The following is a 26,193-nucleotide window of genomic DNA, read 5'->3' on the forward strand; positions in this document are numbered from 1 at the left end:
TGCCAGATAGCATATAAAATACTAATTAATGTCCTTTTATTTTACTACTGTTTTCAAGAGTTCGTTTTGTTTATAGTTGACATACACCATGCCCCATTAATCTTAAAGGCTTATAGAGTTTGGATCTTGTTTTTAGTGATATTTAAAATTATTTGTCTTGCAGCAGCTTTAAAACTCAAGGCATAGTTATATAATTCCCCATTTGAACATCTTTAATCATTTAGTAGTTGCTTTTCCCCTGACATAGTGATTGAATATAAATTCTCCTGCTGGGTTCTTGCATGTCTAGAAGACAAATGACAAGCGCCATCTTGTCAACTACAGCAGTGATTTTGTTAACTTATAAAACTGTATTCTTTTAGATTCCCATCAAGTGGGGAAATTATATTTTGTTTCAGTGTAGCCATATTTTTGTATAGAAGCCTAGAATAATGTTCAAAACTTTGAATAATGTGAAAGGAGTGACCTCAGTGATTTCTATTTGTGTAGTTTCAAGCTATTGCTCATAGTTTCAGATATTGAGAGGATAACTCATCTGAGTTAAAACTGGATGCCTAGGTCAGTTTCTAAGTAGAGAACATACATTCCCTAACTGTACCCTGATTCCCTCAGCCCTGATTACTTGTCAGTAAGTCCTGACTTTGGTTTGGTGATCAGGTTATTCAATAACAGGAAGGACTGTGTTTGTTTTTTACCTTGGGGAAGGTAAAAGGGTTTCCATCTTCTTGAGAAGTACTATTCAGTACAACTTTCTATGATGATAGAAAAGTTCCATATTGCCTGAGTTTATGCCTCTTGAATACACCCTGAGATAGCTTCAGCATGGGAGACTGGTTGCTGGAAGAACCAAACAAGTGATTCGAGGGCCGGACTTTGAACTTCACACTACCTCAATTTGAAGTTTGAACATTTATTGCATTAGTATGTGACTCCAAATACTTTTTCATTATGAATGTCACAGAAGTATTTCCAAATACAGAGGAATACAATTGCTTGAAATCTTGTCTTGCAAAGTAAACTAGTATTTTATTCTGAAATACAGATGCAAAACATTGCAAAAGCTATTGCTATTATCTTAACATGCACCCTACTACTCTTTTATTACTTTGCTTGTGAAATATCAATTGACAATCATGTAAGCTTTAGTAGGTTAGTTGTTATGATCTTTATGTCTATCACTTCTTTAGAAAAGGTAATGTTTGCCTTGGAATTTGTCTGTCAGATCATTTAGCACTTATACTTGTATTCTAAACTGGTTAAGCTGGGCACAGTGACATGTGAGGGCGAGTGGCAGTGGCAAAAGGCTGAAATGGGAGGATCCCTTGAACACAGGAGCCTTACTTAGCTTTCGTCTTCAAAAAGTTCAAAACTACTTATAATCTGTAGTCTTAGATGGGTATGTGAATTACTAGCATTATTTATTTTTATATTTGATTCTAGGTCCAGCAGTTTAAGCAGGATCCTCGTCCAACAACATGTCTTCACTCTATTTTCAATGTGCATACAGGGGATGAATTACTCTCCTATGAGGAATATGGTCATCTTCAGGTAAAAAAAAAATAGTTCATGAACTTTGTCTTCTCTGTTTATATGATACATTATAGAATATTTGAGGCTATTTGAAGTTTTTAAAAGTATATTCATTAATTTCTTAAGATAAAGGTATAAAATGAATAAAATGGAGGAGAAGATGTACTGCTAACCACCAGGGCTAAAGTAATTACTGTAATTACACATTAAATCTGGAGAAACTGGATGGCATATAATCTTTCTGTCTTGAAGAAGGAAGCATACCATTCTTTTAGTGACAAAAGCTTTTACTTGTTTTCAGAATTGGTAGAACTTCAATATTTAGAAACTAAAATATTTAGAAATAAAAGACAATTGACAGTTGTGTAACAGCTAATCAGGAGTTTTTGTTATGCAGCAGATTTTTTATTAATATTTCAACCTTTAAAAAATATATAATTGAAATGCCAAAAGGAATTTCTAAAATCCATAAATTTTGTCTTATATTAAATTTTATTCCTATGCTAAGAATATATTGTAGGATTTATGTTTTGTTTTTAATTTTTTCTTTCACATTCCTATATTGTTTTTAACTAGACATCCTGCATCCTTGTTTCTAAGATACAAATATTATATGTACTGTTTATCTATCTTTAATGGGTTTGTCTTCCTGCTCATCATTTCTTTCTGCTGTCCTTATTATGGAATATTTATTATTTACACACTCCTTTCTAAAAAGGGAGATTCTCCTTTTTATAGTGCCCCTCTCTATAGAGATCTGAAATATCTTACTTTGATGTTTTCTCCAAACACAGAAAGAATAATGTCCCCCTTTCTTACAGGAAAAATTCTTGTAATTGTTTGTAAACAGTTCCTTGGAGAATTAGTGTTATTCAAGTATATGGTTTCTCAAACTTAACCTGGTAACTGTAGTATAATTAGATTTTACATGTCTTTTGCTTTGACAAATATGTTTACTATTGAAATAGCATTTTCAGAATATAACAGTGCATTTTTGGTCAATAAATATCACTGCATTTTTAAAAACTAAATGTTTACACTGGATTATTAAATTTGAAATGCAAATTATAAAATATTATCTGACTTTTAAATATTATTTATTTATTTATTTTTGATAATTGAACATGAATCCAGGGACACTCTACCACTGAGCTACTTCCTAGTTTTTTCTATTTTTTATTTTGACACGGAATCTCACTAAATTTCTGAGACTGGCATCAAACTTGTGATTTTTCTGCCTCAGCCTCCTAAATGGCTAGGATTACTGGCATGTTCTACTACACCAGGCTTGACAATATTTTTTACAATAAACATTTACATGATGATATTTATAAAAAGGCAGTAAAAAGAATAAAAGGGCTTCTATCAAAAGATTAACATTAGTCTTTTCTGGAGAGTGGGATTACGTGTTACTTTTTGTTCACTATTTTTTTCTAATTCTTTTATGAGTGTATACTATATAACTGAAAATTTTACTATAGTTTTAAATTTATATATGACAGTGGAATGCAATACAATTCTTATTATACATCTAGAGCACAATTTTTTATATCTCTGGTTGTATACAAAGTATATTCACACCAATTCGTGTTTTCATTCACGTACTTTTCCACCATCATTTCTAACCCCATACCCTTTCCCTTCCCCTCCAACCCCTCTGCCCTATACAGAGTTTGTCTATTTCTCCCATGCTCCCTCTCCCTATCCCCCCACGTATAAGCCTCTTTATATCAGAGAAAACATTCAGCATCATCAGGAAATAGTGCCAATTTGATTGGGATTGGCTAACTTTACTTAGCATTATCTTTTTTGATTCCATCTCCATCCATTTGCCTGCATGCAAATGCCATGATTTTATTTATTTTTTTATTGCTGAATAATATTTCATTGTGAATATATTCCACATTTTTTTATTCATTCATCTATTGAAGTGCATCTAGGTTGGTTCCACAGTTTAGCTATTGTGAATTGTGCTGCTGTAAACATTGATGTGGCTGTGTCCCTGTAGTATGATGTTTTTAAGTCCTTTTAAGTCTGAGGAGAGGGTAGCTGGATCAAATGGTGGTTCCATTCTCAATTTTCCAAGGAATCTCCATACAGCTTTCCAGATTGGTTGCACCAATTTACAGTCCCACCAGAAGTGCATGAGTGTACCTTTTTCTCCACATCCACTTATTGTTGCTTGTATTCATAATAGCTGCCATTCTGACTGGAGTGAGATGAAATCTTAGAGTGGTTTTGATTTGCATTTCTCTAATCACTAGTGATGATGAACATTTTTTCATATATTTGTTGATTGATTGTATATCATCATCTGAGAAGTGTCTGTTCAGGTCCTTGGCCCATTTATTGATTGGGTTATTTGGGTGTTTTTTTGTGTGTGTGTGTTTTTTTTTTTTGGTGTTTAACTTTTGGAGTGCTATATCTGATGTGTGAGAGATAAAGATTTGCTCCCAAGATGTAGGCTCTCTATTTATCTCACAGATTGTTTCTTTTGCTGAGAAGAAACTTTTTATTTTGATTCCATCCTGTTTATTGATTCTTGATTTTAATTCTTGCACCAAAGGAGTCTTATTATGGAAGTTGGGGCCTAATCCCACATGACGGAGATTAGACCTACTTTTTCTTCTATTAGACGCAGGGTCTCTGGTTGTATTCCTATGTTCTTGATCCATTTTAGTTGAATTTTGTGCATGGTGAGAGATAGGAGTTTAATTTCATTTTGTTGCATATGGATTTCCAGTTTTCCCAGCATCATTTGTTGAAGACGCTATCTTTTCTCCAATGTATTTTTTGGCACCTTTGTCTAATATAAGATAATTGTAATTTGTGGGTTAGTCTCTGTGTCCTCTATTCTGTACCATTGGTCTACCAGTCTGTTTTGCTGCCAATACCATGCTGTTTTTGTTACTATTGCTCTGTAGTATAGTTTTAAGGTTTGGTATAGTGATTTCACCTGCTTCATTCTTCCTGCTAAGGATTGCTTTAGCTATTCTGGATCTCTTATTTTTCCAGATGAATTTCATGATTGCTTTTTCTTTCTATGAGGAATGTCATTGGGATTTTGATCAGAATTTCATTGAATCTATATAGTGCTTTTGGAAGTATGGTCATTTTGATAATATTCTGCCTATCCAAAAGCAAGGTAGATCTTTCCATCTTCTAAGGTCTTCTTATAGGATTCTGTATTTTCATTATGTAGATCTTTCACCTCTTTTGTTAAGTTGATTCCCAAGTATTTCACTTTTTTTGAGGTTTGTAAATGGGGTAGTTTTCCTCATTTCCCTTTCAGAGGATTTGTCACTGATATACAGATATGCCTTTGATTTATGGGTGTTGATTTATATCCTGCTACTTTGCTGAATTAATTTACTAGTTCTAGAGGGGAGGGGGGATAGTAGAGGATAGGAAAGGCAGCAGAACACAACAGACACTAGTATGGCAATATGTAAATCAATGGATGTGTAACTGATGTGATTCTGCAATCTGTATATGGGGTAAAAATGGGAGCTCATAACCCACTTGAATCAAAGTGTGAAATATGATATATCAAGAACTATGTAATGTTTTGAACAGCCAACAATAAAAAATTTAAAAAAAAAATTTACTAGTTCTAGACGATTTCTGGTGGAACTTTTAGGGTCTTCTAGGTATAGAATCATATCGTCAGCAAATAGTGCCAATTTGAGTTCTTCTTTTCCTATGTGTATCCCTTTAATTTTTTTGTCTCTCTAATTGCTCTGGCCAGTGTTTCAAGAACTATGTTAAATAGAAGTGGTGAAAGAGGGCATCCCTGTCTTGTTTTAGTTTTTAAAGGGAATACCTTCAAGTTTTCTCCATTTAGAATGATATTGGCTTGGGGCTTAGCATAGATAGCCTTTAGGATGTTGAGATATGTTCCTGTTATTTCTAATTTTTCTAGTGTTTTAAACATAAAGGGGTGCTGTATTTTGTCAAATGCTTTTTCTGCATCTATTGAGATGATCATATGATTCTTACCTTTAAGTCTATTTATGTGATGAATTAAATTTATTGATTTCTGTATGTTGAACCTACCTTGCATCCCTGGGATGAATCCCACTTGATCGTGGTGCACGAACTTTTTTTATATTTTTATGTTTGACACAATATGTGTACATATTCATGAATTACATTGCAACAGACATATGTATGTATGCACATATAAGTGTCTGTATACAATACATACATATATATATATATATATATATATATATATATATATATATATATACTTGTGTAATGATCAAATCAGGATAATTGGCTTAATTTTCACTTCAGATGTTTATAGTTTCTTTGTGTTGAGAACATTCAAAATCCTCCTTCTAGCTGTTTGGAAATATTCCTTTAATTGTTGTCAATGGTAGTTATCCTACTGTGGTATAGCACATTTTAAGTCATTCCTCCTATCAAAGTGTACCCTATTTCTGTTAACCATCCTGTCTGTATCCGTGCTCCGGATCCTTCCCAGGCTTTGGTAACAACTATTTTATTCTCTACTTCTTTGAGACCAACTTTTTTGTTTCTGCATGTAAGGAAAAGCATGCAGTATGTCTTTCTGTGCCTGATTTATTTCACATAACATACTGTCCTTCAGCTCCATCCATGTTGCTGCATGACACAGTATTTCTTTTTCATGGCTAAAAAATATTGCACTGTTTTTACACCACATTTTCTTAATCCATTTATCCACTAATAGACACTTTATGTTCATTCTATGCTTTTGTTATTGTAAATAGTGCTGCAATAAACATATGAGTACAGATGTCTAACTGATTTATTTCAGTTCTTTTGGATATATATCCTTTAGTAGCATTGCTGCATCATTTGTTAGTTCTATTTCTAGTTTTTTGAAGACCCTCCATACTGTTTTCTTTTTTTTTTAATATTTATTTTTTAGTTTTAGGTGGACACAATATATTTATTTTTTATTTTTATGTACTGCTGAGGATCGAATCCAGTACCTCATGCATGCTAGGCGAGCACTCTACCATTGAGCCCCAGCCCCAGCCCCTCCAAACTATTTTTCATAATGGCTATACTAGTTTACATTTCTAATAATACTATATGAGATTCCTCTCTCTCTACATCCTTTCCAGCATTTTTTTATTTTTTGTCTTACTGATAATAGCTATTATAACATGGCTAAAATGATATCTCATTATTGTTTTTATTTGCATTTCCCTCATGATTAGTGATGTTGAACATTTTTTTCATATACTTGTTGGCTATTTCTACATTCTCTTTCTTTGGGTCATTTGCCCATTTTTAAATCAGATTATTTTGTTGCTATTGAGTTCCTTGTATATATATTCTGAAAATTAATCTCTTCTAGGATGAATAGCTTGCAGGGTTTTTTTTCTGTTCTGTAGATTGTCTCTTCATTCTGTTGATTGTTTATTTTGCTCTGTAGAAACTTTTTAATTTGATATACTCGCTTGTCCATTTTTGCTTTTACTTTTGTGGTGATACACAAAAAATCTTTGCCTAGACTAATATCCTGAAGCATTTCCCCTACATTTTCATTTAGTAATTTTAGTTTCAGATCTCCAAGTGAAGTCTTTGATATATTTTGAGCTGATTTTTGTATGAAAGAGATCTTGTTTCTTTCTTTTGCATGTAAATATCCATTTTTTTCAGCACCATTTATTGAAGAAACTTTATTTTCTTACTGCCTTTGTTGAAAATAAGTTGGATGCAAAATAAAAAATAAAAAAAAATTCTGGGTTTTTTTATTTTTTTCCATTTGTCTTTGTGCTAATTGTTTTGTTTGTTTTATTTTTGTGGTGCTGGGGATTGAATTCACAGCCTCTTGTATGCTAGGCAAGCACTCTACCACTGAGCTACACCAACCCTGTACCTATTTTTATACACATTCCATACAGCTTCTGCATTTTTTTCCTTTGTTTTTCTTTTTAATTTAATAGATGGGGTCTTGTTTTGTTGTCCAGATTGGTCCCAAACTCCATGGACTCAGTCTTCTAAGTAGCTGGGACTATAGGTACATACCACTGTGCCTGGCTCCAGCTCATTTATTTTTGTATCACAGAATTTAAGCTCAGTGCCTGGCACATATAAGCATTAAATAAATGTTACAGCAGAGAGCTTTTCTGTCTTTCTTCTAAATTTCTGTAACCGATTTGTCCACAGGAATTAAATTTCTTTAAAATCATTTTCAGTAGGCCAGTGTCAGTGCTAGAAGATATTTGAATGAGCCTCTCAGTGAGGTGAAATTCTTCTCTGCCATCTTCTAAGGAAGGTCACTCAAATATTTATGTTGCTATAAAACCTGAAGACTCCTTTTTCCTATGGGACACTTGGATCGTGACATGACCCTGATACCCAATGGCCTGAGTGCTAAGAAGTCAGGAGACATCCAGGATAGGTCTGGTTCCTAAGAGCTCCACTAGTGGTGCTGGGCCCTGGTTGCAGAAGGAAAGTTTTGTCCAAGGCTTTGAGAGCACCAATAATTTTCTGCCCCCACTTTCTGTCTTTCTCTTGATAAGGTCAGTGAAAAGTTAAAGGAAACATAAGCCACTAAGCCCATTAGAGGTTAATAATCTTTCCCATTAGAATTGTATGTTAACAAACTTACACCTTGCTTTTTCTTTTTTTTTGACTCAAGTTTATAGTTTCCTTACTTCAACTAAAAATTTTCACTTAAAAGTTATTTAATAACTTTATTGAGATATAATACACATAGCATATAGTTCACCTGGTAAAGTGTACAATTCAGAGATGTTTAGTATTTTCAGACTCGTGTAACAATTATCACAGTCATTTTAAAAACGTTTTCTTTACCTCAAAAAGAAACATTGTACCCATGAGCAGCCACTCCCTATTTTCCCCGCAAAGCTCTCCATCCCTAAGCAAATACCAATTTCCTTTCTGACTGTGTGGATTTCCCTATTCTTGACTTTTCATATAAATGCAGTCATACAATGTATGATCTTTGTGACTGGCTTCTTTCATTCAAGATGTATTACTCAAGCTGGACATAGTGGTGTATATCTATAATCCCAATGGCTTGGGAGGAAAAGGCAGGAGCATCACAAGTTTGAGACCAAACTTGGCAACTTAGCAGGATCCTTTCTCAAAATAAAATATAAGAAAAAGGATGGGGATGAGGCTCAGTAGTAGAGTGCCCTGAGTTTTCTATATTGACAGAACTATTAGGAGATAGATAGATCAATAGATATTTGAGAAGGGCTTCTTTAGGAGAATTGGCTCACATGAATTACTATCTTTAAGTCCTACAATAGATCATCTATAAGCTAGAAAGGCAGGGATGCTGGTACCATGGCCCAGTCCTAGTTTGAAAGCCTCAGAACCAGAGAAGCTGAAGGTATAACTCTCTGATGAGTGCTGAGGGGAAGGGGCATTGATGTTAGTTCTGGAACCCAAAAGCCAAGGAACCTGGAGTTCTCACATTCAAGGGCAGACTGGAAGAGAAAACAAGAATTTGCCCTAACTCCACCTTTTGGTTTCATCTGTACCTTAAGCAGATTAGAGAGTGCCCACCTGCATTGAAGGCAGATCTTCTCCACTCAGTCCACTGATACACATGCCAGTGTACTCCAGAAATGCCCTTGCAGAAATACCCAGAAATAATGTTTTATTAGTTTTATAGGTATCTTTTATCTAGTGAAGTTGACACCCCAAATTAACCATCATATAAGATTTGTCCATATTGTAACATGTATCTTTCCTACTTTTATGTGAGGCAGATTACAAATACTATTCAGGATTCTATGACAATTTTTTTTTGTTAGAGTATGTATTATTGTCTTTTTTTTTTTGACCATATATTGACTACCTTAATAGATTAATAATGTAAAAGAATATCTCATTTCTTTATAGAACTAATTTGTTCATAAATGTTTTAAATGATGTTATACCATTGGTTAAAATGAACATATTTCTGCAGTCGTTTACATAAATTTTTGTGTTGTCTGAAAATAAGAGTGTAGTGTCCTAGCATAGTTATAATGTTTTGCCTGCCAATAAATTTGTCATTTACATGTATTTCAGATAAATTGATATTACATGGCATCCTCTGGAGCAAAACTATTCCAAAGTAGAAGTCTCAGAGTCTGAAAATAAATCTGACATATCACGTTGAATTTGAGGATTTTAGAATTTTACCTACAAACCTGAGATTTCATTATGAACTAAATCCACATCACCTTTATTTCACAATACAAAAGGAAATGATTTTATATGACACTGTCAGAGCAAATGACTTTTAATCATTGCTTTTCTATTTATTTTCATAACTTAATATTTTGTTGTTTCCTTTAACCTTTTACTGTTGCTGATTATTTTCAGATAAATGCAGTATCACTCTATCTTCTTTACCTTGTGGAAATGATTTCCTCAGGACTCCAGATTATCTATAACACTGATGAGGTATGATTTCCCCCAATTCTTTACTATTAAATTTTATCTCTGAATTTTTTTGTTTTACATAAAAATGGGTTATTCTTAAATCAGATAATGAATTTGGATAGTGTATCAAAAGGTCTGTATTTTCAATGCACAATACATTTTTTTAAATGAGCACAATACATTTTTTTAAACGAGCACAATATTTAAGATGGTAAACTTAACTCCCATGAAGGTTCTATTTCAGGTATTCTGAAATAAAATGTACAACTTTCAAAAAATTTTAGTAACAATGAAAGTGAAATAACGGTTCCAGATTTTCTCAGTTATTATGTCTTTTCACACCAAGGCTTTTTATAATATCCATTTAAAAGTGGAAAGATACTTTTATCATATTATTTGTATTTGTAGGACCTCAGTAGGGTTCTTCATGTTTTTCAAAAGACAAATACCATGTTCTTTTTCTTACTAGGAAAATTGAAAAGGATTTATATCCCGAAGTTGAGAAACTTTTCTTTCACAGGCACTGATGCCTGAACACGCAGGCATACATGCTGACACACTATGAAATGTGCCAGAGTGGCAGCAAAAAAGCTTTTTGTTATTCTAGAGGGTACATACAATGAGAACTCTATCAAAGAGTAGGTATTCTGTATATACTTGTTATTCCTCCTGTCATCTGGGCAGGGAAGAACAATTATTGTGTATACTAAACACCAAAATAATCATTGGACTATGCTGAGGGTGTTTTGAAATAGGTAGAAGTAATTCTGTTCTTTAGTAGTTCATATTTTTGTAAAGTAAGTAAAGACTATTAAAATGTGAAGGTAAATAATGACAAGGAAATAATAATAGCCTATTGTGCTTTCTTGTATTTTGGTTATCTTTTATTTGATTCATCACACAACTCTGGGTTTTGTCTTATTCAAATACTTATTAGTTTTTATAATACTGAATATAATGCTATTCAAACATTTTGAGTGGAGCTGGAGCTGAAGACTCAGTTCAATCTTAATGAGCATCCTAAAATATAAAATAAAAGAGGTGTGACTCTGACTAAAGAGAAAAGTGTTTCTACAACCAGCTTGTTTAGCTTTTCATTTTTTTCACCCATAGAAGTTTCAAAGCACTGGGAGACATATTCCAGGTTCCAGTAGAACATAGTATGTTAATCATTTGCAATAACCAACAACTAACATCATTGTGGAAAGTGATTTCACACTGATATTACTTGTGGCAAAATGTTAGTGGTGAAATTGCGTTAGTTAGCACTGGCTTTGTTTTGTTTGATATTTCAGTTTACTTTTAAATTATGTGTTGCTTTGTCAACATCAACTTTAATTATTTAAATCTTAATGTGTCAACTGCTATTTTTCATAAATATGATAGTTTTAACCTTTTCATTGTCTTTTATATAGCTTATGTATACTTAAGCAATTTTTAATATTTCTTTAAAATTTTTAAAGTTTTTTCTTGGCCTTATAATTTTTATCTGGAGCATATAAAATTACTATATAGTATTATCAATAGTCTTTATTGTATACATAATAAAGAATAAGAATCCTAGAATAATAAAATGTATCATTGCTGCTCACCATCTTTTTCCCTGAGATTTCCTTGATATTCAGGGATCATAGGGGTTATAGGCAATAAATTGACCTGCACAGAAATTTTTGGTGAATGAAGCTCCTTTTTTCTATTTTAGAGAATTTAATCCTTTGAAAGGTGGTAAAGATGACTATTATCTTTTCTGATTGTACCTTATGCCCTGGATTGGAAAGTGCTCCATCTCTTCTTCAATTCCTAGGCACATTCAGATCTTAGGGCAATCCATGGACCTTGAAGACAGTGAGGCTGCCACTTATTTCCTTTCATGTTTTTTTTAAAATATTTATTTTTTAGTTGAAATTGGAAATAATACCTTTGTTTTATTTATTTATTTTTATGTGGTACTGAGGATCAAACCCAGGGCCTTGCACATGCTAGGTGAGTGCTCCACCGCTGAGCTACAACCCCAGCCCCTCTTTTTATGTTTACTATCAAATTTTAAGTTTGCTAAAATTCTTCTTTGTCTTAGTATTGAAAATTTGGGGTATATTCATTCATGTATACATACATGCACAATATAATGTATATGCAACATATACATTACAATGTCTGTATTTTTTTTTTTCAGTACTAGGGATTGAACAACTACCACTGATTATATGTCCAGCCATTTTTTTTATTTTGAGATAGGATCTTGTTAAGTTTCTCATACTGGCCTCAAGTTTGAGATCCTCCTTCCTTAATCCCTGGAGTTGCTGGGATTATAGGTGAATGCCCCTGCTCCCAGCTCACTTTTGTTTTTCTAATACACTATTTTCATTCTTTTTGTAAGTCATTATCATATCCTTACTGATTCTTTTATTTTTACAAACTTTGCATCCACAGGGTAGTTCTTTAAGGAGAGGTTCATTTTCTTAAGGATCTTGTGTACTCTTACTAAGGTTCTGTGAACACACTGATTTCCAATGTTTGTGGTGATAAGTTGTATTAGAGATTATTTTTAAGTCAGTGACAGTGGTGTGTGCTAATTTTCTAACATCTTTCATAGCCCACACAGATGTGTCATGTATCCTGGGTTCTTAGTCTTCATTGGTATCTGTCAGTCTTGCAGTAGACATTTACAGATTGTTTTTTTTTTATTAAAAATGAAAGCTGTGAAACTGACAGTTCTATTTTTTTGCCTTTACACTGATTTGCTTTCTATATTGAAAGAGAAACACATAATATGTGTTAAACTTACACCTAACTTTAACATAAAGTTCCCGTAATGCGGTCTTTATCTCTACTAATGGAGATAACTCATTTATATCTGTTGAAGAGGGCAAAGTAGTGAACTTGGCACTCTGTGTCCCATTTCATCATTTAGAAATGGTTCAAAGAACCACCCTAAATTTATGTAAATACTGTTTGTTTTTCCTTTAGAATAATTTTTCTTGCCTTTTATAGAAAGCATTATTATATGAAAAGACATATTTCTTTCATAGAAGGAATTTCTAGACTTTGAGTCTACAACTATAGAGTTCAAAAATACTCTGAAAGTAAATATTTATAAGGTTAAAATTTGTCTTCCCTTCCTACATTTTGGATTTGTTTTTATTTTTATTTATTTATTTATTTTTATTTTGGGGGAGGCATACCAGGGATTGAACTCAGGGGCACCCAACCACTGAGCTACTTCTTCAACCCTATTTTGTATTTTATTTAGAGACAGGGTCTTACTGAGTTGCTTAGCACCTTGCTAAAGCTGGCTTTGAACTCTGAAGACTCCTGTGTCAGACTCCTAAGCCACTGGGATTATAGGCGTGCACCACCATGTCTGGCTTCTTTTTATTTTTAATGAAGATTTTAAAACCTCTAATTGTGTGTCTCTTCATTAAGTTCTATCAGCTAAACCTTTACACATGGGGGCATAGATACAACCTTAATGGTTCTTCCTCATGATTTTGCTGTTATATGACTCCAATTTTGATGCCTTTTAATGATTGGTCTCATAGTGTCATGTCATTATAGAAAAAACATCACTCTTTATTATTTTTCTTATGAACTTGAATTTTAAGTGGAAAAAACATTGAGTGAGGCTAATAATTGGAGGGTGGTCTATTGAGCCATTGTATTAACAGAAGTTTGTCAAATTGACCTACATATTCTTGTTCCCTTAGATAAATAAACCCAAGTGTTGCTTCCATGGATAAAAGTTTGTTTATTCAGGAATGTCCGGGTATTTTCATTTTTCTTTTTAGTTCTTTAAAAGAAGGTTTGTTTGTTTGTTTACTTGGTATTGGGATTTAACCCAGAGGTGCTTTACCCCTATTCTACATCCCCAGCTCTTTATATTTTTGACAGGGTCTTGCTAAGATGCCCGGGCTGGTCTTGTACTTGGTGGTTTTTCTGCTTCATCTTCCCAAGTCATTGAGATTAGCTGTGTGCCATCGTGTGGGGCTAATTGTTTATTTTTTTTAAGCCACTGAGTTCAAGGAATTTGGTACTTTACTGAGTCCTCAGTACCTGTGCTGCCCTAAAAAGTAGTAAATAAATGTTATCTCAAAGTATGTGAGTCAGAAATTGGAAATAGCTATCAGCTGGGCCTACAGTCATCTGAAGGCTTTACTCAGGCTGGAAGACCTGCTTCTAAAATGGCTCACACAAAATGTTCATCATCTCTAGCAATTAGAGAAATGCAAATCAGAACTACCCTAAGATTTCATCTTACTCCAGTCAGAATGGCAATTATCAAGAATATAAGCAATAATAAGTGTTGACGAGGATGTGGGGGAAAAGGTACACTCATACATTGTTGGTGGCACTGCAAATTGGTGCAACCACTATAGAAAGCATTATGGAGATTCCTCAGAAACTTGGAATGTATCCACTGTTTGACCCAGCTATCCCACTCCTTGGTCTATACCCAAAGAACTTAAAAATAGCATACTGTAGTGATGCAGCCACATTAGCATTTATAGTAGGTCAATTCACAGTAGCTAAACTATGGAACCAATCTAGATGCCCTTCAACAGATGAATGGATAAATAAAATGTATACACATACTATGGAATATTACTCAACCCTAAAGAAGAATGAAATTATGGCATTTGCATGTAAATGTATGTAACTAGAGAATATCATACTAAATGAAATAAGCCAATTCCAAAAAACTGAAAGCGGAATGTTTTCTCTGATAAGCAAATGCTGATTCGTAGTGGGGTGGGGGATAGGGAAGAATGAAGGAACTTTGGTTTGTGTAGAGGGAGTGAAGAGAGGGGTGGGGTTGTGGGGATGGGATGGACAGTAGAAAGAGACAGATATTATTCTATGTACATGTATGATTACATTACTGGAGTGACTCTGAACTATGTACAGCCAGATGAATGAGAACTTGTATTCCATTTGTGTAGTATATGTCAAAATGCACTCTACTGTTTAATAAATAAGTTAATTAATTTTAAAAAGTAAATTAAAAAAAAGTTAATAAAATGGCTCACTCATGTAGCTGTTGCTAGGAGACCTCAGTTTCCCCCTGACTGTTAGCAGGGTTTGTCTCTATAGAGCTACTTCAGTGTCCTCACATTGTGGCATGTGGCATTCTGTAGAAAAGTGATCCAAGAGAGCAAGATGCAAGTACTGTGTTTCATTGCCGTAGTCTGGTTAGGCACAAAATCACCACTCAAGCAGGAACAAACTTTATTTTTTGAAACTGCCGCCAATGTTGTGTACGCCCCCGGAAGATCACTGATCCACACACGCGGAGTTCTCCCAGAACTCCCTCCTACTGTACTTCCCCAACCAATGGGAACTCTCCAGGAGTCCCATAGCAGGCCAAGGTAAACAGCAGGAGTCCAATATCCATATGAATGCAAATCTTAACATAATCATATCATCTCAATGGCTAGCTGGTGTCACCTTTCAACCAAAAATGCCATGCATCATATACTTGGCTGACTCTTAGCATTTCATGACTTAGCCTCTGAAGTCACACTCCATCACTTTATAATTTCTTACTTAATTACATATTTCAGTCCTATTTGGTATAGAAAGAAACTTACAAGATCTTAAATAATAGAAACTCTAGGTGTGGTTGGGATTCAGACTACTATATTTAGCAGTAGTTTCTGGTTGAACTTTTTTTTTTAATGCACACTTGATTTGGGGGTGTGAGGCTGGTAAATAGGGATTAAACTCAGGGACACTTAACCACTGAACTACATCCTTATCCCTGTTTTGTATTTTATTTAGGGACAGGATCTCACTGAGTTGCTTAGCACCTCGATTTTGCTGAGGCTGGCTTTTTTTTTTTTTTTTTTTTTCTTCCTGCCTCAGCCTCCCCAGCTGCTGGGATTACAGGCAAGCACCACCACGCCCAGTTTACACAGTTAATTTTATTTTTTTAAATTTTTTTGTTCTTTTTAGTTATATATGACAGTAGAGATTTTGACATATTTATACAAACATGAAGTATATCTTATTATTTTGACATATTTATACAAATATGAAGTATCTTATTCTAATAAGGATCCCAGTCTTCTGGATATACAGTGTTGAGATTTATATAGGTACATAGGAAAGTTATGTCAGATTCATTCTACTGTCTTTACTATTCTTATCCCCCACTACTTTCCCTTCATTCCTCTTTGTCTAAACCAATGAACTTCTATTCCCCTCCCACCCTTCTTTTTTACAATTTTCTTGGAAAGGGGTTCATAGAATTGGGATACTAGCTAGAGGAGTGTGCAGAGTCAGGGGAGGATTGTATTTGGAGTGGGTGTTAGGCTGATGGGAAAGATCCAGTATACATGTAAAATTTGTTGGTTTGGACAGAAAAAAAGAAAGGACAACTGAAAGAGCAAAGTTTTTGAATAGGCAAGGTGTGATTGGATATTTTGCATTAGTGGAAGGGTTGTTTTTAGCTAGGATCCCTAATGATTCAGACAATGTGACAAGGAAGGAATGTGAATATAACCTAAATGTGTATTTGCATGATAGTATATATAAAGGTTGATCTTATTCTGATTGTTTCTATTAGCTTATTCTAATATATATAAAGGTTGATCTTATTCTAATTGTTTCTATTAGCTTGCTGAAATAGGAAGCAAGGATATCAGGTAAACATGAAAAGGGGCTTCAGGAAAACCAAGTGTACAAGAGGTTGAAGAAGGGGTGAATATTCACATGAACTAAGAACCATTTTTGATAACTAATTTCTGTCATATGATGCTATATGATTGAAGACTTAACTTGAGTTACTAATTCTTGAAATTTTGTGGCAAGAACTGTTTAACCCAAACTAATGATTTGGGAATGATTTAATATCTAGAGCTCTCTTAGGGTATTCATCTGAAATGTTGCATAGAAGGCATCAATGTGTGACAACTTTAAGCTGGGTTCATTATATATCATTTGTTGCATATTCTTAACTCCCTATGTACATAATTATTTGAAATTTGACTTCTGTGTTTTGGAAGAATAAACGAATAATTCTATATGGTGAGTCTAAAAGACCAACCCTAGGTTCAATGATTCTCTAAGAGAACTCACAAAGAATTTGGGTCTAGCTTTGGGGTATATATTTTGTATCTGGCACATGATTATAGTCATTTATTGCCCTGAGGAGGATACAAAGGAAAATCAACCATGGAAAAAGATGCATGGAACAAGGCCCAGAGGAATTCTAGTGCAAACTTCCAACAGTCTTTTTCTCATATATTCATATAGAACATGCTTAATTCCTCAGCATGAATTGTGATAACACATGTGAAATGTTGTCTACTGTGTAAGCTCCTTGGAGACATGTTGCTGAAGATTTCATTGGGGGCTGGTCACTTACACACCCTCTGCCTAGGATGTACCAAATTTCAGACTCCTAGAAGGAAAGCAGTTCTTCGTCATAACACCTGTTTATGCCAAAGTATTGTTTGCATTAACAGTTCAGGTACATTAAACCACAATTGTAGCTTATTAATTATTCCTTAGTCCTGTTAATGAAAGGATATTTTATTATCTTAATTACAGAATTTCATAGCTATGTACATAAATGGTAAAACTATTTTAGATGTTATCCTCTTTTGAGCATTTTGGCTATTCTATTAAGGCTAATCAGGAAGTAAAACAGTTCCTAATACAAATCAGAGTATGTGTTACCATTTGTTTATTCAAACCCCAGTGGTAAAATTATATATGAAGATTAACCTAGTAACTACCCTTGTATATGAGCAATGTTAAATATTTGTGAGAATACCAGTATTCTTCAATCCTGAACATCAAATGAGACAATGTAACTGTATCAAGTTTACTATGAAGCCATTTATTGTTTCAGAGACTTTTATTATTTTTTAGGCATTCACCATTCTCAGGCATCTTGGCTTTCAGAACTTCACGGTGTTGGTAGCAAAACTTTAGTGATACTGTTTCATTTAACTGAATTTTAAAATGAAAAATTAATACAAATTTATCAAGCATAATTTATCTTTGTTTCTCTAACCTTTATTACATATTTTAAAGAAAACTAAAGTATTAACTCACAGTTTATGATTTATATGAATATTCAAAGAACTGTAAACTTCCAAGTATGATTAAGTACTTATTTTACGAATCTCAGATCCCACTTATTAATAACCCACTATGTATTTTTTTGTTAGATTGTTGGATTGTATTTTTCACTCTAAAGCCTCAAATATTTGATATAAAGTTCTTTTGAATATTCTTTTATATCTTTAGGTTCTATAATGACTTCCCCTTCCCTAAATTGATTATTTTGTGGCAACTTGTTTTTCATGACTAGTCTTTCTTAATGGCTTTTCAGTTTAATTAGACTGCTTAAAGAACCAGTTTTCAACTACCCCATTCACAATAGCCTCAAAACAAAAAACAAAACAAAACAAAAAACTTGGAAATCAACAAAAGAGATGAAAGACCTCTACAATGAAACTACAGAACACTAAAGAAAGAAATTAAAAAGACCTTAGAAGATGGAAAGATCTCCCTTCTTCTTAGATAGGCAGAATTAATATTGTCAAAATGACCATACTACCAAAAGCACTATACAGTTAATGCAATTCCAATCAAAATCCCCATGACATTCCTCATAGAAATAGAAAAACAATATCATGAAATTCATTCGGAAAAACAAGACATCCAGAATAGCCAAAGTAATTCTTAGCAAGAAGAGTGAAGCAGGTGGCATCACAATACCAGACCTTAAACTATACTTACAAAGCTATAATAATAAAAACGGCATGGTACTTGGCACAGCAATGCCAATATAGACTTGTAGACCAGTGGTACAAAATAGAGGACACAGAGACAAATCCACATAAATACAGTTATCTCATACTAGACAAAAATGCCAAAAACATGCACTGGAGAAAGGATAGCCTCTTCAACAAATGGTGCTGGGAAAACTGGAAATCCATATGCAGCAAAATGAAATTAAGTCCCTATCTATCACCATGTGCAAAACTGAACTCAAAATGGCTCAACGACCTAGGAATTAGACCAGAGACCCTTTACCTAATAGAAGAAAAAGTAGACCCAAATCTTTATCATGTCGGATTAGGCCCCTCCTTCCTTAACAAGACTCCTATAGCTCAAGAAATAAAATCAAGAATCAATAAATGGGATGGATTCAAACTGAAAAGTTTCTTCTCAGCAAAAAAAACAATCGGTGAGGTGAAGAGAAAGTCTACAAAATGGGGGCAAATTTTTACCACACCCATATCATTTAGAACACTGATCTAGAGGATATATAAAGAACTAAAAAAACTAAACACTAAAAAACAAACAACCCAATCAATAAACAGGCTAAGGAGCTGAACAGACACTTCTCAGAAGAAGATAAACAATCGATCAATAAATATATGAAAAAATATTCAACATCTCTAGCAATTAGAAAAATGCAAATCGAAACTACTCTTAAGATTTCATATCACTCCAGTCAGAATGGCAATTTTTAAGAAAAAAGCAATAATAAGTGTTGACGAGGATGTGAGTTGCAAAGCACACTCATACGTTGTTGGAGGGACTGCAAATTGGTGCAGCCAGTATGGAAAGCAATATGGAGATTCCTTGGAAAAGTGGGAATGGAATCACCTTTTGACCCAGCTATCCCACTCCTCGGTCTATACCCAGAAGACAGCATACTACAGTGAAGTAGCCACATCAATGATTATAGCAGCACAATTCACAATAGCTAAACTGTGGACCCAACCTAGATGCCCTTCAATTGATAAAGAAACTATGGTATATTTACATGATGGAATATTACACAGCATTAAAAGAGAATAAAATCATGTCATTTGCGGGTAAATGAATGGAATTTGAGAATATCATGCTAAGTGAAGTAAGCCAATCCCCCCAAACCACAGGCCAAATGTTTTCTCTGATATGTGGATGCTAATCCATAATGGGTTGGGTGGACAGTATGGGAGGAATGGAGAAACTTTGGATAGGGCAATGGGGAGGGAGGGGGAGGGAGGAAGCATGGAGGTAGGAAAGATTGTAGGATGAGATGGATATCATTTCCCTAGGTACATGTATGAAGACACAAATGATTTGTCTCTACTTCATATACAACCAGAGAAACGAAAAATTGTGATCCATTTGTGTACTATGAATTTAAATGCATTCTACTGTCGTGTATAACAAATTATTACAAATTAATTAAGTTTAAAAAAGAACCAGTTTTCAGCTTTGTTAAATTTTCTATAGTTTCTGTTCATTCATTTCTGTCCATACCTTTATGTTTAATTTACCCCTTTAAAGTTTTTTAAAATACTTTATTTTAGTTGTGGATTGACATAATAACTTATTTATTTATTTACTTATTTATCTATCTATTTATTTATTTATTTTATGTGGTGCTCACATAACCCAGTGCCTCACCCATTCTAGGCAAGCACTCTTCCACTGAGCCACAACCTCAGCCCACAACTTTTTAATATATAAACTTTTTTATCATTGATTTTTTTTGTTTTTTCTTTTGATACATATACACACTTAAGACTTAATATTTTCTCTACTTTTTAGTTGCAGTCTAAGTTTGTCATATTTTTATTACCATTCAGTTAAAAATATCTTTTAGCCATCATTGTTATTATTTTTGGCCAGCTGTTTGTTTTTAAATGTATTTCTTGATTTCCAAACATTTGAGTATTTTATATTTTTAAAATATTGATTTCTTGTTTTTATCTACACTGCTAGGAGAACATACTCCATATGTTTTACTCCTTTCATACTTGTTGAGATTTGCTTAGCATATGGTTATTATTGTTAAATATTTTAGATAAACCTGACAAGCATTCTGTTGTGTTCATTGTTCCTTATAATATTAATAAGGTAAACTGTGGCATAGTATTCGTGTCTTTTATATGCTATTGAATTTCCTGTCTTCTGCATTAGTCATTCTCTATGTAATTTTTTATTTCTCCATTTTAGAATTTTATGATTTGTGTATTATGTATATATGAATATATATGTATATATATATACATGTATATATGAATATGTGTGTTTCAAAGCATATGCAATTAATGCATATGATTTGGGATTGTTATACTTTTTTATTGACATGGAAATGTCCCAGTTCAAGTCCCTTAAAAATTTCTTTCTTATACTTTGTCTAAACCATTTCTGTTGATTAATATTTGTATGGTATGTCTTTTTAAATTACTTTTAAATTTTCTAAATTCTTATTTGTATGCTTTATATTTTGTAAACATCACTTTGTTTTTAAAACCACCTTGGCAATTTTTGAATTTGTTAATTTAATTTATTTACATTTAATGTAAATATTGGTAAATTTAGGTTAAATCTTTCATTATTTTATTGTTATTATCAGTTTTGTGTTTTTGTACCCCTTTTTTGTCCTATTTTATAGGTCCTTTGGACTAATCAAATATTCATATCATTACATCTCCCCTCCTTTAGCTTATTAATTAGACTTTCTTTTATTACTCTTACTTTAGAATTACTTTAGAAATCACAATGTACACCTTAACCTTTTAGAGTCTACTTGCCATTGTGCCATTTAATATTTATTTTAATTGTGCATATATTTCAAACTCCATAAAGCATTAATATTATTTCTATATACATTAATATTATTTCTATATATATTCTATATAGAATTGTATTGATTTATATACACAAATGTCTTCACATGTACATTTCTGATGATAATTTTTCTTTCCTAGGATGGTCTACCTGGGATTATTTTCCATTCCTTAGTTATTGTTTTTCTAAATATGTCTTGGTTTCAGTTTAAATTTTGAAAGATACTTTAGGTTCATGTTTATTTATTTTTTTTCCAAAACTTTAAATATATCATTACATTGTCTTCTGGCCTCAGTTGCTTTTAAGAAGAAATCTGCTTCAGTTCTATTATTGCCTATATGAAAACATTATGTTTGGCTGCTTTAAAATATTTTGTTTTTATCATTGATTTTTATTAGTTGTACTAAGATGTGGGGGGTTGTATTTGTCCTTGGGCTTATAGAAGTTTTTTAATCTGGAGCTTTATGTCTTTCATAAGTTTGAAAATTCTCAGATATTATCTACTCAAATATTGCATATGCTCCATTTTTTATTTTCCTGTTACATTCACTTATCTGTAAGTTCCCTTGCACCTTGTTCCATTGTCTTTTAACTACTTTTTCTTATGCTTTTCACTATCCATTTTACTTTGATTTGGACTTTTTTTGCTGGTTTATCTTCCAATTCCCCAGCTTATATGTTCCAGTATGTGTAACTGTCTATTAAGCCCATCAAATGAATTTTATATTTTAGGCATTCTGCTTTTCAATTTTGAAATTTTTGCTTCAATCATAAACAAATATACAAATAATTTTCATTTGAGTGTTTTAGATTGATATCTTCTAAGAAATTACAATTTTTAAATTTTTTTTTTGAACTTTACTATTATTATAATTTTATGTTCTGTGCTTAATTACTTCAATGTATGGATTATCTGGGGATTTTTTTTTTCTTACCTCCACAGGTAACTCAGGTCCCCTCTCAGGTCAGATCCCAGATGGGGATTTGTTAATGTGATCTGTTTTTCCTATCATTTTTTGATTTGATGTTGTCTTCTTTCATGCCTCTTGTACCTGGTAACTTTTATTTTTTTAATTCTGTGCTTTTGCTATATTCAGAGTTGTGAAACTATCCCCATAATCACATTTTTAACATTATCATCACCCCATAAAGAATCCTGGAACCCAATAACAATCATTCTCCATTTCTCCTTCCCCACTTCCCTTGACAATCACTATTCTGCTTTCTTTCTCTTTGGATTTGTTTATTTGCTAAAGTATAAATGGAATTAAACAATATGTGGCTTTTTTGTATAGCCTTTTTCATTTACTGTATTTTCAGACATTTGTATTCAATTTGTATTGTAACATGATTCAGTATGTCATTCACTTTAATTACTGAATATGTTTCATAGTGTGTGTGTGTGTGTGTGTGTGTGTGTGTATCACTTTATATATATACTAGAGAATTAACACAGGCGTGCTTTGTCACTGAGCTATATCCCCAGTCCTTTTTCTTTTTCTTTTTTTATTTCTTGGGGCTACTGCGGAATGAACTCAGGGGCAGTCAGCCACTGAGCCACATCCCCAGCCTTGTTTTACATTTTATTTAGAGACAGGGTCTCACCGAGTTGCTTAGCATCTTCCTTTTTGCTGAGGCTGGCTTTGAACTCACAATCCTCCTACCTCAGCCTCCTGAGTCGCTGGGATTACAGGCATGAGCAACAACGCCCAACTTTATTTTTCATTTTGAGTCTCAGTAAGTTACTTAATGCCTTGCAAAGTTGCTCAAACTTGCAGTCTTCTTGCCTCAGTCTCCCAAGGCACTGGGATTTGAGTCATGTTCCACTATGGCCAGCATATATTTTTTATCCATTCATTAGTTGCTGAGTATTTTGGTGATTTCTACTTTTTTACTATTACAAATAATTCTGTTTATAAAATTCATGTACAAGTTTTTGTAGATTTGTCTTAAATTTTCCTTGATGTATACAAGTGTTCATGTGTAGGCATACATCCATTTTCCTGGACATATACCTAGAAGTAGAATCATTAGGCCACATGATAACTTAATGTTCAACTTTTTGAGGAACTACTAAATGGTTTTTCAAAGTTAACACATCATTTAACATTCTCATCAGTAAAAGAGGATCAGGTTTCATAACACCCTGCCAATTACTTCTTGTTTTCTAGTGTCACCATTCTTATTGGTCTGAAGCAGCATTTTATTGTAGTTTTGATTTGCATTTCTTGAGTTAATAATGATGTTCAGCAACTTTTAAGTGGTCTTTTATTGGTCGTTGGTTTATTGTTGTTGAAGAAACATCTGTTCATGATCCTTGCTTTTTTTTTTTTTTTTGAGTATGAATTGAACAAATACTTTACCAACTGAGCTACATCCCCACCTTTCATTTGCCCCTTTTAAATTGCATTATTTGTCCTTTAATTATTGAATTGTGAGTTCTTCTATAACCTGGGAACTAACTCTTTTCTGATATGTGACTTGCAAATATTTTCTCCTATTCTGTGGATTTTCTTGAAATTGTATTTTAAGGAAAAAAAAGTTACTTTACTTTAATGGAATCCAATTTATCAATTTTTTTTTGTTACTTATGCTTTGTGTCATAGGTACTTTAAATATCTTCCAGTGAGGTTTTGTAGTTTTCAATATATGTCCTTTATCCCTTTTAAATTTTATTTCTGAATATTTTACTTTGTATGCTATTGTAAATGGAGTTTTAAAATTTCATTTTCAGAATATTCTTTGCTAGTATATAGAAATGCAGTAGAATTTTGCATCTTGATCTTGTATCCTGCAACTTTGTATTTGTTTAACAGTTTTTAAAAATTGCTTATTCTATGTAGAATATCATGTCATTTGCATATAGTGAAAGTTTACTTATTCATTTCTAGTATAGTGATGGTCTTCAAATCTTCTACTTCTTGGGTTTTTTTAGCAAAAGCCTTGTTATGGTTTAGATCTGGAATATTCGCTAAAGGCTCAATATTGAAGACTTGGTCCCCAGTTCAGCAATGTTCAGAGGTGGGGATTTGGGGAGGTAATTGGATCATGAGAGCTGTGACCTCATCAATGGATTGAATCATTGAAGGATTCATAGCTGAATACATAATTGGTAGAATTGTTTTTAAAAAATCAGAAATTTTAAGAGGTTAGATCTAGTTGAAGAGAGTGCATCCTTGAGGTGGGCCATCAGGGATTATGTCTTGAGCCTAGCTCCTTCCCCTCTCTCTGCCTCCAGGCTACAAGGAGGTTAGCAGCTTTATTTTATCACATCCTTGCACAATGATATCTGCCTCTCCACAGGCATAGAAAGAATGGAGCCATCTGAACGTGGACTGAAATTTCTGAAATTTTGAGCTAAAATAAATCTTTCCTCCATAATGATTTGTTCCAAAGATAAAAAGCTGATCAATATAACCCTCCAGTAGTTGAATACAAGTGGTAAAAGTGAAGATTCTAGTCTAGTTTCTGATCTTAGAGGGAAATCTCATCATTTAGTATTTACTATGATGTTACATGTGAGTTTGTAGATACCTTTCACCAGATTGAGAAAGTTTTCTTATATTCCTAGTTTCTTGAGTATTTTCATCTTGAAAAGTTGTTGGATTCTTTCAGATACTTTTTCTGTATCTGTTGAAAAGATTTTTTTTTAAATCTGTTCATCTGAGTTATTTCTTTGGTTGACTTATTTTGAACTAACTTAAAATATGTGGAATAAATTCTACTTGATGTATAATTCTTTTTATATGTTACCAGATTTTTTTCATATTTGTTTTGAGGAGTTTGCACTAATTCTCAGATATTGGTATATATTGTGTATGTATGAGAGACAGACTTGTCTATCTGGTTATGGTATAATGGTAATGACCTCATAGAATGAATTAGGAAGTGTTTCCTCCTCTTCTGTTTTCTGGAAGAATTTGTGAAGTGTTGGTATTCATTCTACTTTGAATGATTAGTAACATTTATCAGTAAAGTTAGCTAGGTCTGGGCTTAATGGGAAGAATTTTGATTATTTTTTCAATTTCTTATCATATATATTCATGTTTTCTATTTCTTCTTGAATTAGTTTCTGAAGTTTGTGTTCTTCTAGGAATTTGTCCTTTTTATCTGTTATCTAAATTGTTGGCATACAATTGTTCATACTATTGACTTTAATTTTTTTTTTCTCTAAGCTTGGTCCCCTCTTTCATTTCTGATTTTAATAATTTGAGTCTTATTCCTTTTTTTCCTTGGTGAGCCTTGCCAAAAGTTCATCAATTTTATTGATCTTTTCAAAGAATCAACTTTTGGTTTTATTAATTTTTCTATTCTGTATTTTATTTTTCTTCTAGACTTTATTATTTCTATTTTTCTGTTGAATCTGGGTTCATTTTGCTGGTATTTTTCTAGTTTCTTCGGGTATAAAGTTAAGATTATTGATTTTAAATATTTCTTCTTTTGAAAAAATAATTTAAAGCTATAAATTGCCTTCTATTTACTGTTTATGTACATTCTGCTAGTTTTGATGTATTTTGATTTTGTGTTCATTCATCTCAGTGCATTTTCTAATTTTTCTTGTGACTTCTTTGACCCACTGGTTATTTAGTAGTTTCTTTTTTAATTCTCATGTATTTGTGAACTTTCCATATTTCCCTCTGTTATTTTTTATTTCATCCCATAGTGCCATAC

The 26,193-nt window shown here is 33.0% G+C and overlaps 1 protein-coding gene across 4 annotated transcripts in view; it reads left to right on the forward strand.

Annotated features, from left to right (window-relative positions):
- The window catches only part of Phkb (phosphorylase kinase regulatory subunit beta), a 233,980-nt gene that overhangs the window by 46,488 nt on the left and 161,299 nt on the right, over nt 1-26,193 (forward strand). For all 4 annotated transcript variants that reach the window (XM_071604776.1, XM_071604779.1, XM_027939134.2 and 1 more), the window contains 2 exons: nt 1,441-1,548; nt 9,877-9,957. In XM_071604776.1, the coding sequence (XP_071460877.1) occupies nt 1,441-1,548; nt 9,877-9,957 (189 nt within the window). The remainder of the gene's footprint in view (nt 1-1,440; nt 1,549-9,876; nt 9,958-26,193) is intronic.

The sequence above is a fragment of the Marmota flaviventris genome, chromosome 18, assembly GCF_047511675.1.
Source record: "Marmota flaviventris isolate mMarFla1 chromosome 18, mMarFla1.hap1, whole genome shotgun sequence".
NCBI classification, from domain to species: Eukaryota; Metazoa; Chordata; class Mammalia; order Rodentia; family Sciuridae; genus Marmota; species Marmota flaviventris.